The following is a 17500-nucleotide window of genomic DNA, read 5'->3' as shown; positions in this document are numbered from 1 at the left end:
ACAGAGACAACATTTTTTATTGGTAATTGCCAGGTACTCATTTGACACCTGAGTACGATGGCAGAATGTGAGTAGAGAGCATTTTTCAAGGACTCAACTATATGCACCTAAGAACGGAACTCGAACCCAGGACTTTGCGATGCTATGGTGAGTATAACATCACAAACCGTTATTTCCATATAAATAACTATACTTGTGTTGAGAGTGTCTTATTAACTATCACTCAGACCCCATGTTTCTTAATAAGTAATACCATTAGTCCATATATAGCCGTACCTATATCAAGTCTAGATAAACTTTCAAGAATTTGACATAAAATTTATTATTCAGAAAGAAATGTATTCCTTCAGAGTCATTGGGCCCATCGAGCCGGAGTTTATCCTGGTTTCTGTAGTGTGGAATGGACAATAGCATAATTGCCTGCTACCCTTTGGACAGGAGTGCCCTACCAATTGAGCTATCGGGACCCCTTTTCAGAAAGAAGTTCAACCCAAAATACCACTGAATAGAGGTGGTATATCAAATATTATCATTTTGAGGATTTGAAACAATTTAGATACCCTTTTTGGAATGGGCTTATGCTGCAATTACTCTCAGCCCACTTGCTACAGGCTTGGTTGTCACTTGTAACACTAATTTTTCCATTATAAGTCACACCTCTGTCTTTCCGGTCAAAGCATGCGTTGTCACCTGGATATGATAAAAATAATAACAATAATAATAATAATAATAATAATAATAATAATAATAATAATAATAATAATATTAATAATAATAATAATAATAATAATAATAATAATAATAATAATAATAATAATAATAATAATAATAATAATAATAATAATAATAATAATAATAATAATAATAATAATAATCATCATCATCATCATCTTCATCATAATGATATTAATGATGATAATAATAATAATAATAATAATAATAATAATAATAATAATAATAATAATGATAATAATAATAATATTAATAATAATAATAATAATAATAATAATAATAATAATAATAATAATAATAATAATAATAATAATAATAATAATATAAAAAAAGGTAACGATGACTATTTTCATTTGCGATTTTTATGACTATTTTTTTTTCTTAAATGTTGGCATGAATGTGCCGTTTCTAGAGATCTTTACACTTTTATAATCTGTATGTCCTTTAATTTACACTATGTAATTATTCTTACAGCCTACAATATTATTATACCATACATTATTATTACCAAATTTTACTTTACCACATTATATTTACGTATATTATGTTTATGTATGTATCATTGTTGGCATTTTATACGTCTGTACAAAAATTTCCTTTTGGATGAATAAAGTACTTTATTATTATTATTATTATTATTATTATTATTATTATTATTATTATTATTATTATTATGTTGATATCGATGAAGATGATGATGATGATGATGATGATGATGATGATGATGATGATGATGATGATAATGATGATGATGATGGTGATGATGATGATGATTAATCAGAATATAAACGTTTAAGATTGCACATAGTTTTGCGTGTTGCTACGTTGTATCCTGCTAATGGATGTTGTGAGTTTTGAAAAAAACCCAACTAATAGGATTCAATAGTCTGATGTCAAATCGCCCAGCAACGGCTGCCATCGTGGTTTCTAAACATTATTCTTCATGCTGGCTAGAACTTTTCATATGTCTTATGATCAGAATGTGTAAAAGTCAAAACATGATCAGATTTTTAATGTTTTTTTTCCTCTGGATAAGCTTTTATGCTCGTCGGAGAAATATTTCATATTGCCGTCCGCTATTGTTCCGATAGTTTAGAGCCAGTTAATATGTTACCAGGCGTCATTAAGAAGGAAGTGACGTCATGACATTTGAAGCATATTATTTGGGATTTCTTATAAGGACACAATCTGACTGAAGGTGTTAGTAACAATGAAAGTAGCAATTTCATGGTTTACAAGGGGATGCTATGCTCTGGTACTATTGCTAGACATAACCCGAACGAGTCTGGAGTTGACCAAACACTCCTCGGGTTGCTAGTTTATCTGAACTCCTTGACCGTCCAATATGGGGTCTGAACCATCGCTGTATAAAGTGATGCACTAGGAGGGAGAAAGGGAGTTTTTTTTCCTTTTTTGTTGAGAGTTCTTGACTGGACACGATTCCGTGTACAGGGTTTGTGTTGTATTTTATTTTATTATTTATATGTACCATGGTGTTTTTGATTCATGGAGGGAGTTTTATTTTCAATTTCTTGACTTTTCTTGACTGGACACGATACTGGGTACAGTGGTTGTGTTTTATTTTGTTAATTATTTATATGGTCATTGAACTTCTTTAATCATGGATGGAAGGAGAAAGATAAAAAGATTGGATGAAGAAGAAGAAGAAGAAGAAGAGAAGAAGAAGAAGAAGAAGAAGAAGAAGAAGAAGAAGAAGAAGAAGAAGAAGAAGAAGAAGAAGAAGAAGAAGAAGAAGAAGAAGAAGAAGAAGAAGAAGAAGAAGTCGAATGTACCGTCGCATTGCAAAGGTTCTCCACTCAGTTTTCCTTCAGGAAGACATTCCTGGGTTTCATTGCCCTTGATTGGATATGTCAATCTTTGACATGTGTAATTCACAGAATCTCCTACTGCTATAGTTGATTGGTTTGTCATGGTTATCACGTTAGGGTTGGTATTCTCTACAGAACAATTTGTAACTGAAAGGTTTTGAGCTGTAGATATATAAACACAGTTTGAAAATAAAATAAATATAAGATCTTCGAAATACAAACAAACATAAAAAAACAATATACCAAACATGGAACATTTATGCTCCCTTCTTCAGCTATTACCAAAATCAATAATAATTTTAAATCGCGTATTTATGTTTTTATTCTTTTCGTTAATGGCTGAAGAAGGGTTTTTGAGCCCGAAATGTTCCATGTTTAGCATTTTGTTCTTTTTTGTAAAAATGTTATTGTTATAATCATTTATGTTTATTACTTTTTACAGCCTACAGCTTCTAGCGCCTTAGCATCACAGTTGAAATAGAGAAAATGAACCAAATAAACAAGACAATTTAGCAAGACAGAATGATTTCTACTACCAGCCGCGACGTGTGCCATTGAGCAAGTCGCATTTCATTAGCCTAGTTCATTTTGCAGCACTGCACCAATTACTGGAGCCTGGATGCTATAATCTGGTACTGTTGCTAGATCATAACCCGAACGAGTCTAGCGTTGACCGAAAACGCCTCAGGTTCCTAGCTTATCTGAACTCCTTGACCGTCCAAACAGGGTGAAAACAATCGCTGTATAAAGTGATACACTAGGAGGGAGAAAGGGAGTTTTTTTCCTTTTTTGTTGAGTTTTCTTGACTGGACACGATTCCGTGTACAAGGTTTGTATTTTAATTTATTTTTTATATGTACCATGGTGTTTTTGATTCATGGAGAGAGATTTATTTTCAATTTCTTGACTTTTCTAGACTGGACACGATACTGGGTACAACAGTTGTATTTTTTAAAAAAAATATTTAAATGTGTCTTGGTGTTATTGAATCATGGATGGAAGGAGAAAGACAAAAATATTGGGTGGATAAGTAAAGTAGTGGCGTTCCTATTTGTGTTGTAGATGTAACTTTGCTTCTGTAATAAATGTATCGTCATTTTTACTCAAACAGGAGGAGGAGGAGGAAGAAGAAGAAGAAGAAGAAGAAGAAGAAGAAGAAGAAGAAGAAGAAGAAGAACAACAACAACAACAACAACAACAAAAACAACAAGAGGAAGAACAAGAAGAAGAAGAAGAAGAAGAAGAAGAAGAAGAAGAAGAAGAAGAAGAAGAAGAAGAAAGAAGAAGAAGAAGAAGAAGAAGAAGAAGAAGAAAAGAAGAAGAAGAAGAAGAGAAGAAGAAGAAGAAGAAGAAGAAGAAGAAGAGAAGAAGAAGAAGAAGAAGAAGAAGAAGAAGAAGAAGAAGAGAAGAAGAAGAAGAAGAAAGAAGAAGAAGAAGAAGAAGAAGAAGAAGAAGAAGAAGAAGAAGAAGAAGAAAAGAAGAAGAAGAAGAAGAAGAAGAAGAAGAAGAAGAAGAAGAAGAAGAAGAAGAAGAAGAAGAAGAAGAAGAAGAAGAAGAAGAAGAGAAGAAGAAGAAGAAGAAGAAGAAGAAGAAGGAAGAAGAAGAAAGAAGAAGAAGAAGAAGAAGAAGAAGAAGAGAGAAGAAGAGAAGAAGAAGAAGAAGAAGAAGAGAAGAAGAAGAAGAGAAGAAGAAGAAGAGAAGAAGAAGAGAAGAAGAAGAAGAAGAAGAAGAAGAAGAAGAAGAAGAAAAGAAGAAGAAGAAGAAGAAGAAGAAGAGAAGAAGAAGGAAGAAGAAGAAGAAGAAGAAGAAGAAGAAGAAGAAGAAGAAGAAGAAGAAGAAGAAGAAGAAGAAGAAGAAGAAGAAGAAGAAGAAGAAGAAGAAGAAGAAGTCGTATATTCCTCACGTACCGTCGCATTGCAAAGGTTCTCCACTCAGTTTTCCTTCAGGAAGACATTCCTGGGTTTCATTGCCCTTGGTTGGATATGTAAATCTTTCACATGTGTAATTCACAGAATCTCCTACTGCTATAGTTGATTGGTTTGTCATGGTTATCACGTTAGGGTTGGTATTCTCTACAGAACAATTTGTAACTGCAATGATTTGACCTGTAGAAATACAATTTCATTTTGAAAATATAAGATCTTCGAGAAAACAAGCAATCCTAAAAAGAACAATATACCAAACATGGAACATCTCAGCTTATTTCTTCAGCTATAAATTATTACCAAAACCAATAAAAAATTTAAGTCGCGTAGTTATGTTTTTATTCTGCCGTAATGTCTGACATACTTGACAAAGGAAGATACCCACAAAAATGGAAACATGCTCGAGTTATAGCCATCCTCAAACCAGAAAAACCAGCAACAGAGACATCTTGCTATAGACCCATCACTCTACTATGTTGCCTCTACAATCTACTAGAAAAAATAATATTAACAAGAATAACCCCTTACTTGAATCCTATATTGCCAATTGAACAGGCAAGATTTCACCAAAATAGATGCACAACAGAGCAGGTCCTTCATAATTGAATATGGATTTGAAAAGAAATTAAAAAAGGCACAGTGTTTATTGATCTCTCTGTGCGTATGACACAGTGTGGGCTGGTGCCTTGATACTGAAACTTGCAAAAATAATCCCATGCCGAAAAAATCTTGAAACTGCTCTCATACATGACAGGACCTAGAAATGTCCATGTGGCCCATGACTGGGCCTTAGCATAACAATCAATAAACTGGGAAGACATAGAAACAATGCTTAGCAAAGACACCACGGCCATGAAAAGGTATTTTGACAGATGGTATTTAAAAATGAATACGACAAAAACAGTTCCAACTGCATCTCATCTTAACAACAGGGAATGTGAACAAAAACTGATGATCAAGATTGATGACACAACACTACCAACTGATCAAAATCCAAAAAACCTCGGAGTGACACTGGATGGACGGCTGACATATAGAACCCATCTTGAGGGTACAGCAAGAAAGATAGGGAAATTAATTGTCCACTCAGAAAACTGGCAGGAACAACATGGGGAGTATCGCAAACTCTTCTCAGAATATCATCCCTGACCCTTTGCTACAGTGTGGCAGAATATTATGCTCCTGTTTGGACGAGAAGTGCCCATACAAACCTTGTTGATGCGAAACTAAGAGACTCGATGCGAATAGTAACTGGATGCCTGAAATCAACCCCAACACAAAGGCTGCCAGTCATGAGCGCTATAGCACCACCCCACTTGAGGAGAGAGGATGCAACACAGAAATGGATGTCCAGGCTGAAGAAGATAGTGGAACTCCACTGCAGACCATATACGAAACTGCGCCCCCTACATCAAGAATAAAATCTCGTTCACCTTTCTACCTATCAAAGAAAGAAAACTACAACACGCAAGAAGCCTGGTGCGAGGAATGGAACAGGAATAAGCCAACAGGAGGGGAACTAATGGAAGATCCCTGTAAAAGTCTCCCAGGTCTACAGGATCAACAAAGAAAATACTGGGTAACTGCAAATAGACTACGGTCAAAACATACAAGAACAGCTGCCAACATGCACAAATGGGGGCTACAAGAATCACCAACATGCCCAAAGTTCAACCAAGCACCACAAGATGCAAGCCACCTCGTAATAGAATGCCCAGAGACAAAACTTGAAGGGGGATTTGAAACCATCAACAAATGTGATGATGACTTCCGAACCTGGATTGATACCTTGAACATAAAAGTGTAGCCGAATGATACTACTACTACTATTACGTGGCTGTATGTGTGTGTAGCGCGAGATTCAATATGCTATTCATTCAACAGTTCCTTGCTCATCGTGTTGCATCTGTTTGTTTTAAATAATTAAAGTTTGATTCATGGATTAGCATCATAGATGAGGATAATAATATTGTGTTCAAGTACAAGGCTTCAAACCACTTCGGATTAGTTCTACATTAATACTTTGTTCTATTTTTTTATTAATTGTAAACAAGAATAACGGCATTGTGATTCGTTCGTTTGTATCACTAGGCCAATGCATTCTTTATGAACATTTATGGCGTGGTGCTTGTGATTATGTGTCGGTTCAAGATTTTATTGACCAGTGTATTGCTTTGTTTTAGTTTTAAATTGGTTCTCTTGTATAAATTATTGGACATACATTGAATTATTTGTTTTCTAAAAGTTTTAAACAGCTAATAATAACAAATCTAATTTTCAAGTCATGGCCATTCATATATATTTCTTTATCCTCATCTAAATTCTTATCCAGACTTGGGGATGATCTCTAGTGATATAAGTAATATAATAGTATGAATAAGATATTACAATATCTTAACAACTTGTCAAGCATTGTTTAATAAATTCTTTCATTGAAATGTACTGAGTGCCGGATTCAAGCGCAGATTATACTTAGTAGTACACGAATAGAAGAAAAGTGAGAGAGGAAGAGAGATGGATATATATAAATATATATATATATATATATATATATATATATATATATATATATATATATATTATATATATATATATATATAGAGAGAGAGAGAGAGAGAGAAAGAGAGAGAGAGAGAGAGAGAGAGAGAGAAAGGGGGGGGGGGGTGGCATGCTTAGACATATTCAGTGTTGCCAAAACTTCGGTCTGGAGCAAAAAATTCAGGGTTACGGAACCTCCCTCAACCCCCCCCCCCTTTTTTTTTTAAATTCCAACCACCTCATCATCATCGCTGCCACTAAGACTACAACCACCATCACCATATCATCAATACCACAACTACTACAACCACCACCACTACATCATCATCACTACCTCTACTACGACAACCACCAAAACCACATCATTATCACGACCGCTACCACTACACCACCACCACATTATCGTCACTGCCACTACTACTACAGCCACCACTACCAACACTATTACAACAACCCCACTATCACTACTGCAACCACTACCACCACATCATCATCACTACCTCTACATATACAACCACAACCACCTCATCATCACAACCACTACTACCAACACCAACACCACATCATTATCACTACCATAAATACACAGCCACCACCACCACCACCACCATATCATCATCACTATTACTAACTACTACTACTACTACTACTACTACTACTACTACTACTACTACTACTACTACTACTACTACTACTACTACTACCACTACTACAACCACCACCACTACATCATCATCACTACTACTACAACCACCAACACCACCACCACATCATCGTCACCACTACAACTACAACCACCACATCATCAGTACCACCACTACTGCAACCGTCACCACAACCTCCAAATCATCATCACTATCACTACTACAACTACAACGACCACCACATCATGCCAGCACTACTACTACTACTACTTCAACCATCACCACCACATAATCATCACTACCACCACTACTACAACCACCACCACATCATCATCACTAGTACTAGTACAAGCACCATCATCACCTCATCATCAAAACCACTACTACAACCACCACCACCACATCATCATCGTTACCACTATTACTACAACCTCCACCATCACGTCTTCATCACTACCACTACTACTACAACCACCACCACATCATCACTACAACTACTACTTCAACTACTATCACCATCAGTACCACTACTACTACAACCTCCAACATCACATCATCCTTACTACCACCAGTACCACCAGTACTACTTCAAACATCATCACTACTACTACTACTACAAATACAAACACCACCACCACTACCACATCACGACCACTAATACTACAACCACCACCACCACAACCACATCACCATCGTTACCACTACTTCTATAACCACCACCATTACAGCTTCATCACTACCAATACTACTACAACCACCAACACCACATCATTATCACTACCAAAACTTCTACACCGCCACCACCACCACGGCATCATCATTATAACTACTACTACTACAACCACCACCACTACATCATCATCACTACCACTACTACTACAACCACCACCACATCATTATCACGACCACTACTACTACAACCACCACATCACAAACACCACCACCAATACATCACCACAACCACCACATCATCATTACTACCACTGCTACTACAACCAACACCACACCGTCATCACGACCAATACTACTACAATCACCTCCATCACATCTTCATCACTACCACTAGTACTACAACCACCACCACATCATCATTACTTTATTCAATGTTTTTATTAGCACATCCTCTGTAATAAGTAATTCATATTGATTCCTGCCTAATTACAATAATACGGTTATGTCGAAGACAACTAGAAAGTATGTTTTTTTATTTGTGTTCTGTATAATCAATCTGCTTGAAAATAAACCCCACTCTCTCTCTCTCTCTCTCTCTCTCTCTCTCTCTCTCTCTCTCTCTCTTTCTTTCTCTCTCTCTCTCTCTCTCTCTTTCTTTGTCTATCTATCTGTGCGCACATGTATATATATATATATATATATATATATATATATATATATATATGTATATATATATATATATGTGTGTGTGTGTGTGTGTGTGAGAGTGTGTGTGTGTACGTCTGCCTCTATATCTTTCATCTATCTTTATTCCCCACCTTTCTTTTACTTCACTTTGAAAACTTGACATTTACATATACTTGAAAGAAAATACAAAAACATTGTGCACTCTCTTATAGACCCCCCTCCCCCCCACCCCCTCATCCCAACACACAGACCATAATTAATTATTGCAGTTGGATCTAGCACAATGCTGGGATTACGGTGGTCAATGCTTGTGAATTTGACGTGTTGCTGCGTGTGGGCCGTGCAAAGCAATGGCCTACACACTCGGCTGTGGCGAGCGGGTGAATCTGCCCGCTGTGTGTATGCCCTGACCATGGTGTTCTTGATTCATGGAGGGAGTTTTATTTTCTTTATCTTGACTTTTCTTGGCTGGACACGATAATGGGTACAGTGGTTGTGTTTTATTTTTTTAATTATTTATATGTGCATTGATGTTCTTGAATCATGGATGGAAGGAGAAAGACAGAAATATTGGATGGATAAGTAAAGTAGTGGATTCCTATTTGTGTTGTAGATGTAACTTTGTTTATGCAATAAATTATATCGTCATTTTTAACTCAAAAAGGATGAATGTGAAAACGAAGAAGAAGATGAAAAAAGAAGAAGAAGAAGAAGAAGAAGAAGAAGAAGAAGAAGAAGAAGAAGAAGAAGAAGAAGAAGTCGTATATTCCTCACGTACCGTCGCATTGCAAAGGTTCTCCACTCAGTTTTCCTTCAGGAAGACATTCCTGGGTTTCATTGCCCTTGGTTGGATATGTCAATCTTTGACATGTGTAATTCACAGACTCTCCTACTGCTATAGTTGATTGGTTTGTCATGGTTATCACGTTAGGGTTGGTATTCTCTACAGAACAATTTGTAACTGCAAGGGTTTGAGCTGTAGAAATATAAACATTTTGAAAATAAAATAAATATAAGATCTTCAAAAAACAGACAAACAACAAAAAGAGAGAACAATGTACCAAACATGGAACATTTCAGCTCCTTTCTTCAGCTAATATCAAAACCAATAAAAATTTTAAGTCGCGTTTTAATGATTTTATTCTTTTCGTCGTTAATGGCTGAAGAAAGGTTTTTGAACCCGAAATGTTCCACGTTTAGCATTTTGTTCTCTTTTGTAAAATTGTTATTGTTATAAATCTTTTATGTTTATTACTTTTTACAGCCTACAGCTTCTAGCGCCTTAGCATCACAGTTGAAATAGAGAAAATGAATTAAATAAACAAGACAATTTAGCAAGACACACTGAGTCCTACTACCAGCCGCGACGTGTGGCATTGAGCAAGTCGCATTTCATTAGCCTAGTTCATTTTGCAGCACTGCACCAATTACTGGAGCCTGGATGCTATACTCTGGTACTGTTGCTAGATCATAACCCGAACGAGTCTGGAGTTGACCGAAAACTCCTCGGTTTGCTAGTTTATCTGAACTCCTTGACCCTCCAATCCGGGGGTTTGAACCATCGCTGTATAAAGTGATGCACTAGGAGAGAGAAAGGGAGTTATTTCCCCTTTTTTGTTGACTTTTCTTGACTGGACACTATTCCTTGTACAAGGTTTGTGTTTTATTTTATTTCATTATTTATATGTACCATGGTATTCTTGATTCATGGAGGGAGTTTTATTTTCAATTTCTTGACTTTTCTTGACTGGACACGATACTGGGTACAGTGGTTGTGTTTTATTATTTTTATTATTTATATTGACATTGGTGTTATTGAATCATGGATAGAAGGAGAAAGACAAAAATATTGGATGGATAAGTAAAGTAGTGGCATTCCTATTTGTTTTGTAGATGTAACTTTTTTTTCTGAAATAAATGTATTGTCATTTTTAACTCCAACAGGATGGAGATGAAGAAGAAGAAGAAGATGAAGAAGAAGAAGAAGAAGAAGAAGAAGAAGAAGAAGAAGAAGAAGAAGAAGAAGAAGAAGAAGAAGAAGAAGAAGAAGAAGAAGAAGAAGAAGCAGAAGACGAAGAAGAATAATAATAAAAAGTCGTATATTCCTCACGTACCGTCGCATTGCAAAGGTTTTCCACTCAGTCTTCCTTCAGGAAGACATTCCTGGGTTTCATTGCCCTTGGTTGGATATGTTAATCTTTCACATGTGTAATTCACAGACTCCCCTACTGCTATAGTTGATTGGTTTGTCATGGTTATCACGTTAGGGTTGGTATTCTCTACAGAACAGTTAGTAACTGCAAGGGTTTGAGCTGTAAAAGAATAGAAACATTTTGAAAATAAAATAAATATAAGATCTTCAAAAAACAGACAAACAAAAAACGAACAATATACCAAACATGGAACATTTCAGCTCCTTTCTTCAGCTAATATCAAAACCAATAAAATTTTTAAGTCGCGTTTTAATGTTTTTATTCTTTTTATTAATGGCTGAAGAAAGGTTTTTGAACCCGAAATGTTCCACGTTTAGCATTTTGTTCTCTTTTGTAAAATTGTTATTGTTATACGCATTTATGTTTATTACTATTTGCAGTCTACAGCTTCTACCAGCTTAGTATCACAGTTGAAATATAGAAAATGAATCAAATAAACAAGACAATTTAGCAGGACACACTGAGTTCTACTACCAGCCGCGACGTTGGCATTGAGCAAGTCGCATTTCATTAGCCTAGTTCATTTTGCAGGACTGCACAAATGGCTGGAGCCTGGATTATTCTAATCTTCCATTGGAATTAACCATATGGTTACGTCTTGCTTTGGGAATGAATTAAAGAAATGTGATTTATGTATCAATTAATTTAAATAGTGACTATGTGGTATCAAAGATGACTATTATGATACGAATGTCAGTGAAGATAGGAAAGATAATAAAATACAATTTTAAAAAAGTAATTATAATAATAATTTCGTGTCAATTATTGTCGCATTTTAATTATCGAAATTCTTTTTTTTTTAATCATACGATTTATTAAGGTGTATACATGTACAAAATATAGTATTTAATCAGTGACATATCATTGTCAAGATTCAATAAAAATTAATGTTTGAAATTAAATAAATCTAATTCTAGGGGAAAAAAATAAAATATGAAAAATCACACATCTACGTAAAAATTAACAATAAGTTATTTCATTGTCCACTCTATTCATAAACCCAAAAGGAATAAACTTGCTGATTGATTTCAAGTAAATGTAATGTTTAAAAGCATATAACTTGTTTTAAGAATGATGCCAACAGTTAGTTAAAATGTGACTATTTCACATAGAGATGATATTCATTATTCAATCTAATTAGTTGCCAAATGCATCACCACCGAAGACTAAGCCAAAATAAAAATAGTAAAAACTATAGTTTAAAATTTCAGTTTTGGCAGTTAGGAATATAAATACATTCTTATGCCATTCTAGTTTACGAGACGCTGTATATCAAGGCATACCTTTACATACAATGGGTGTTCCAGTCAAATTTCCATTGGGCAAACATGCTCTTTTCTTACCACCGGTTACTGCAATTGTGCCATTTTTACAACTGTAATCAATAAATTGACCAACAGAGATGGTACTATTTGATATGGACACTTCAGAGTGGTCAGCTAATGTTACATTGCATTCACCTGAAGAGAATAGTATAAAGGTATTAATATTTGTATTTGCTCTTTGGACATTTTGGTGGAATGACCCTGCAGAGAAAACTGTGTTTAACCAGTTAACTGTCGTACTCTGAAAAAACCCATTTATTTAAAACTTTGGCCAAAAAGCTTGTCCTTCAAATATTAATCGATTTAGATGACCCGATAAAACTTTCAAACCTGGAATATTAATGAAGACTTCTGTGGCCACATTTTAAATACATGTCTTTCTAGAGTACGGCACTTCACTGGTCAACGCTTTAGTAATTAGAATTAATAATAATAATAATAATACATGACATTTATAACGCGCATTTTCATCACTGGGTGATGCTCAATGCGCGAAACAATAATACAGTGACATTTTTATACAAATGAAACATTATACAAACTACATCAACATAATATTATCATTATACAACAATGTAATAACTAAACATAAAGTCATTAATACAAGATATGTTATAATACATCCACATGCTATGTCAAATACGGAAATAATATAAAATAATGATATAATAACATAAACTAAATTAACATTCATATTGGGGTCAAATTACAAAGATGCATTAATCAAGATGTGTTTTAACAAAGAGATGGTGTTTTAACTTTGATTTAAATATTGATAAGGACTGCGCTTCTCTTATTCTTTTAGGAAGAGAGTTCCAGATGGAAGGTCCGACGTGACTGAACGATCTGCCGCCGTAAAATTTATATTTATATTTATTTGTAACAATTAATTTTGTAGAATCTAGTGCAGAACGTAGACTCCTCGTTGGCTTATACGTTTCTAAAAATTCAGTAATATACAATGGTGCTTGATCATTAAGGCACTTATAGCACAATACTGCTAGTTTAAATTCGATTCTCACTTTAACTGGTAACCAATGCAGCTCATACAAAAGTGGCAACGAGTAGGATGTTATCTTCTTTCTTAAAATCAATTTAGCAGCCGCATTCTGGATACTTTGAAGGCGTGATATTTTATCGTTGCTTACATTCGAGATTAACGAATTACAGTAATCTATTTTAGATAGTATGAAAGATGTTATTAGTTTGCATGTTACTTCTCTTGTTAGGAAAGGTCTAACTGAAGCAATTCTTTTTAATCCTATTGTCAAACTTCTACATAGAGAATCAAACTGTGCCTGCATAGTCATATGTTGATCTAGCATTACCCCGAGGTTTTTCACACACGTTGAGAGGTTAATTGTGCACCCATTTATATTTAGAGTAAACTTCAGAAAATCATCTTTCAAAACACTTTTTCTACCACACACCATCACCTCTGTCTTAGGGATTTATCAATTTTAACTTAATGAAAGGCAAATAAATAATACAGTTTACTTCTCCATTGAATGTAATTTAACCTAATCATTAATTTATACAGTCTCAAATTCCACATAGTCCTCTAATGCGCCACACATGCAATGGTAAAACAAAACTCATGTTCTATAATTACTCTGTTTGAATCAATTTTTATTTTCAAAAAAATTCCTAAAATCACTGAGTTCGTCAGCGCCTTTGATGTCTTTGTCTAATTTGTTGCATACTTTTGGGTATCAGACAGAATTATTTTTTTTCATCAGGAGATGTCTCGTTCGATTATGTTGTTGCTTATAGACACCTTTATAAAGTGCTTTGCCTACTTTAAATGGTTTGGAGACGACTGGTCCCATATTATGATAAATCAGTTACAACTCACCGGGGGTTCCACATAATCCACATGTTTTGGCACAGTAAAAACTGACAAAGCCTTTTTCTTCTTGACACATCGTTGGTTTGTCTTCTAATAACTGGACGCATTGGTCCTCAAGAAAATCATAACATCCGGTTCTGTCTGTTGAGACAATAAAATAAATGTAAAATAATTGATGTTGTTGATGAGTAGTTGTCTAAGACGATGAAAATGTAAAAAGTTGTGTGTTAAAAAGTGTGAGTGGAAGAAAAGAGAAAACGATAAGAATCTGGTAAGAAAGAGCAGAGTCAATGTGAAGTGAAAAGAATATATTATATTATTTTAAAAAGTTTGGGGTTCAACATTGTTTCGAACTGCTGACGTAAAATTTATATCATCGAACACAAAATTACGTGCAAATCTAAAAATTATAAAACTATCTTTACAGACAGATATACGGGTTACTTGCAAACCTTTTTTCTCTCAGGCTAATTCTATCATCTGTTGACTCAAATCAAGACAAAGAAAATTTGCTACGTCGTAATACTCAGTCCTTTTTGATGTTTGCCTTTCATTGCGTGTATAATTTATTATACGCAATTCTAACATATCAACAACACAAAATTGATGACAATATTTTAAACCTCGTTTGGTATTATCAAGTAAGAATAATCTCATCTGCAACAAAAAAATATGATGTAATTTTAAATCTCTTTTGATTTCATCAAGTAATGATAATCTTTTTAATCTATTTTTAAAATAATAGGATAGGGGATCAACATCGTTCCATAAAGCCAATGTTAAATTTTTATCATTGAGTACAGAATTACTGGCAAATCTAAAAATACAATAAAGTAATTTAATAAACATAATAAATTACTTGATTTTGGAACTGCACAAATGAGATTTAGCAAAGGATGTAAGAAGTCACAACGTGTGCTGTCCCACTCTCCGTCTGCATCGATAAAGCCACATTCATTTTCGCCTTCAGTGCCTGGAAACAATATGACAAATTCTTGTATGGAATATATTCTTGTAAATAATAACAATCTCAAGTATGACGATAATTGAAGTAAATTGATCAAATGAAGTAAAATAAAAAGAACAAAGTGGTCCATGTGCCTCATTTTCCTTTCTATCTAATTCCACTAAAAAAGATTATCTAAAACCAATATTTTCGATCGCCAAAACATTCCATGAAGGAATAAAGATAACGTCATCTATAACATTCCTAATGCCAACATGAATTTTCAGAGTCTAGAAATATATTTCTTTATGAAATGCCTAGGCTGCGACATCTAACAATGTCGCACTAAAGAGCCGCTTTGTTATCTAGTGGTATGACACTCACTCTCGAATCAGAAGGTTCAGGGCTCGAGTCCCTCTCAGAGCGGCGCATAGTAGAGTCATTGGTAAAGGCTCTTTACTCACATTCTCTCACTGTAGTTAGTTGTAAAATGAGTACCTGGCCGTTAACACCGTTGTCTGTGTCCGAAAAAAAAATAATTATACTATCGCCTCACAAGCGACACATCTTGTCTTACATGTTAAATGTTGCTGTTGGCTAGAGACCTCTTTTTAAGCGCTTTGATCACGTTTAACTCCCTCATTACCAGCCATTTTCAGGATTTTCCTCAAAACGTCACACCCAGCTAACACAAAAAAACTATTTTTTATCACTCAAACACAATAGCAGTAAGGTTCTTGCCATAAATAATTTGTTTAGCAAAACATGATCTACAACACATTATTCATTTTCTTTAAATTTTATGATGTACAAAAGAAGTTTGAATAAAAACAATGTTGGTTGTATCGTAACGAATGTGACGATTCTCCTATACATATAGTATGCGCTTGGCTAAGAAGCTCAAAACATTGCCATCTGGAAGTATATCGGACCAACACACAAAACTCTGTGTAACCTTAAATGTTTATAGTCTGGCTAATACATTTTAGTGAGAATTACTCATAAACGCGGATGACAAAAAAAAAACCAAACAAAAACAATAACAAAGACCCGAGTGACGTCAACATCATTCTATCTATAGTTGGTAAGGAGAGGTTTAATGGATATTGTGATATAGAAACGCTCGTGTTTATATGTTTTTTAACCTTTAATCCAAGTAACATCTGTACCGTCACTCCATTTGAAGGTTTGGTAGTTGTCATCGACATTCTTGCGGGCGTCCATCCAGGTGTGTTTACCGTGGCTGAAAATAGTATTGAACACATTGACTACGTAATCCACCATTTAGGATTATTTGAAAACAAGAAAGATATAATAAATATGAACATATTTTGTAGCCCTTTTGTTCCATGCACTTCGTAATGTTTCATTTATTCCCCTAGCCATACTGCGCCATATTACCATTTCATACGGTACCAGTCGACTGTTAGGCACCATTTTTGTATTAAGAAATATAAAATAAATATGAATATATTTTGTAGCCCTTTTTTAAAGGATATTATCATGTTCAATGTACTTCGTAGTGTTTCATTTATTCCCCTAGCCGTATTGAGCCATATTACCATTTCATACAGTACCAGTCGAATGTTAGGCACCATTTTTGTATTAACATTCTTACGAAATCCCTACTGACAGGTATTCATTCACATTGGAGTTGAGTGGTGTTAAATTTTCTTACCCTAGACACACGTCGGAACCTGAATTTTTGATGACCTCTGACACCCAGGCACGGTACAGGTGGGTCACCGAGTCAATAAAGAAAAAACTTCATGAAGAAAACCCTTTTTACGCCACAATAATAATAAATATAGAATATTTTTGACAACGGGTGATGAGTCATGTGCGTATCAATACGACCCAGAAACCAATTTGTACTCGCACCAAGAGGAATTAACTTTCACAAAAAATGGTGAAAAGAAATGCTTAAATAATTCCGTTTTAAAGCCACTGGTAACATATTACAGATTGTTTAAAAGAGCAATATAATAAACACGGAGCAGTTCGGGCTAAAAACCCTCACTTTTTAATGACAACAACAAAAGGATTCAATAGTCTGATGTCAAGTCGCCCAGCAACGGCAAGCAGCGCTGTTCTAAACAAAGAAAATGGGTACTTTTTATTCTTCATGATGGCTAGAACT

At 34.7% G+C, this 17500-nt stretch overlaps 1 protein-coding gene across 7 annotated transcripts in view; it reads right to left on the bottom strand.

Annotated features, from left to right (window-relative positions):
• The window catches only part of LOC144974395 (uncharacterized), a gene marked incomplete at its 3' end in the record, with an annotated part of 142128 nt that overhangs the window by 27047 nt on the left and 97581 nt on the right, over positions 1 to 17500 (bottom strand). For 2 of the 7 annotated variants that reach the window (XM_078917236.1, XM_078917235.1), the window contains 9 exon segments: positions 561 to 690; positions 2526 to 2723; positions 4469 to 4666; positions 9806 to 10003; positions 11142 to 11339; positions 12524 to 12700; positions 14421 to 14555; positions 15274 to 15387; positions 16506 to 16603. In XM_078917236.1, coding sequence (XP_078773362.1) covers positions 561 to 690; positions 2526 to 2723; positions 4469 to 4666; positions 9806 to 10003; positions 11142 to 11339; positions 12524 to 12700; positions 14421 to 14555; positions 15274 to 15387; positions 16506 to 16603 — 1446 coding nt within the window. 7 annotated transcript variants of the gene reach the window in all.

Source organism: Berghia stephanieae, chromosome 6 (genome assembly GCF_034508935.2).
Source record: "Berghia stephanieae isolate SIO BIC M18660-M18661 chromosome 6, UCSD_Bste_1.3, whole genome shotgun sequence".
NCBI lineage: Eukaryota > Metazoa > Mollusca > Gastropoda > Nudibranchia > Aeolidiidae > Berghia > Berghia stephanieae.
The sequence above is the reverse complement of the archived record's forward strand: the minus strand, read 5'-3'. Positions and strand labels throughout refer to the sequence as shown.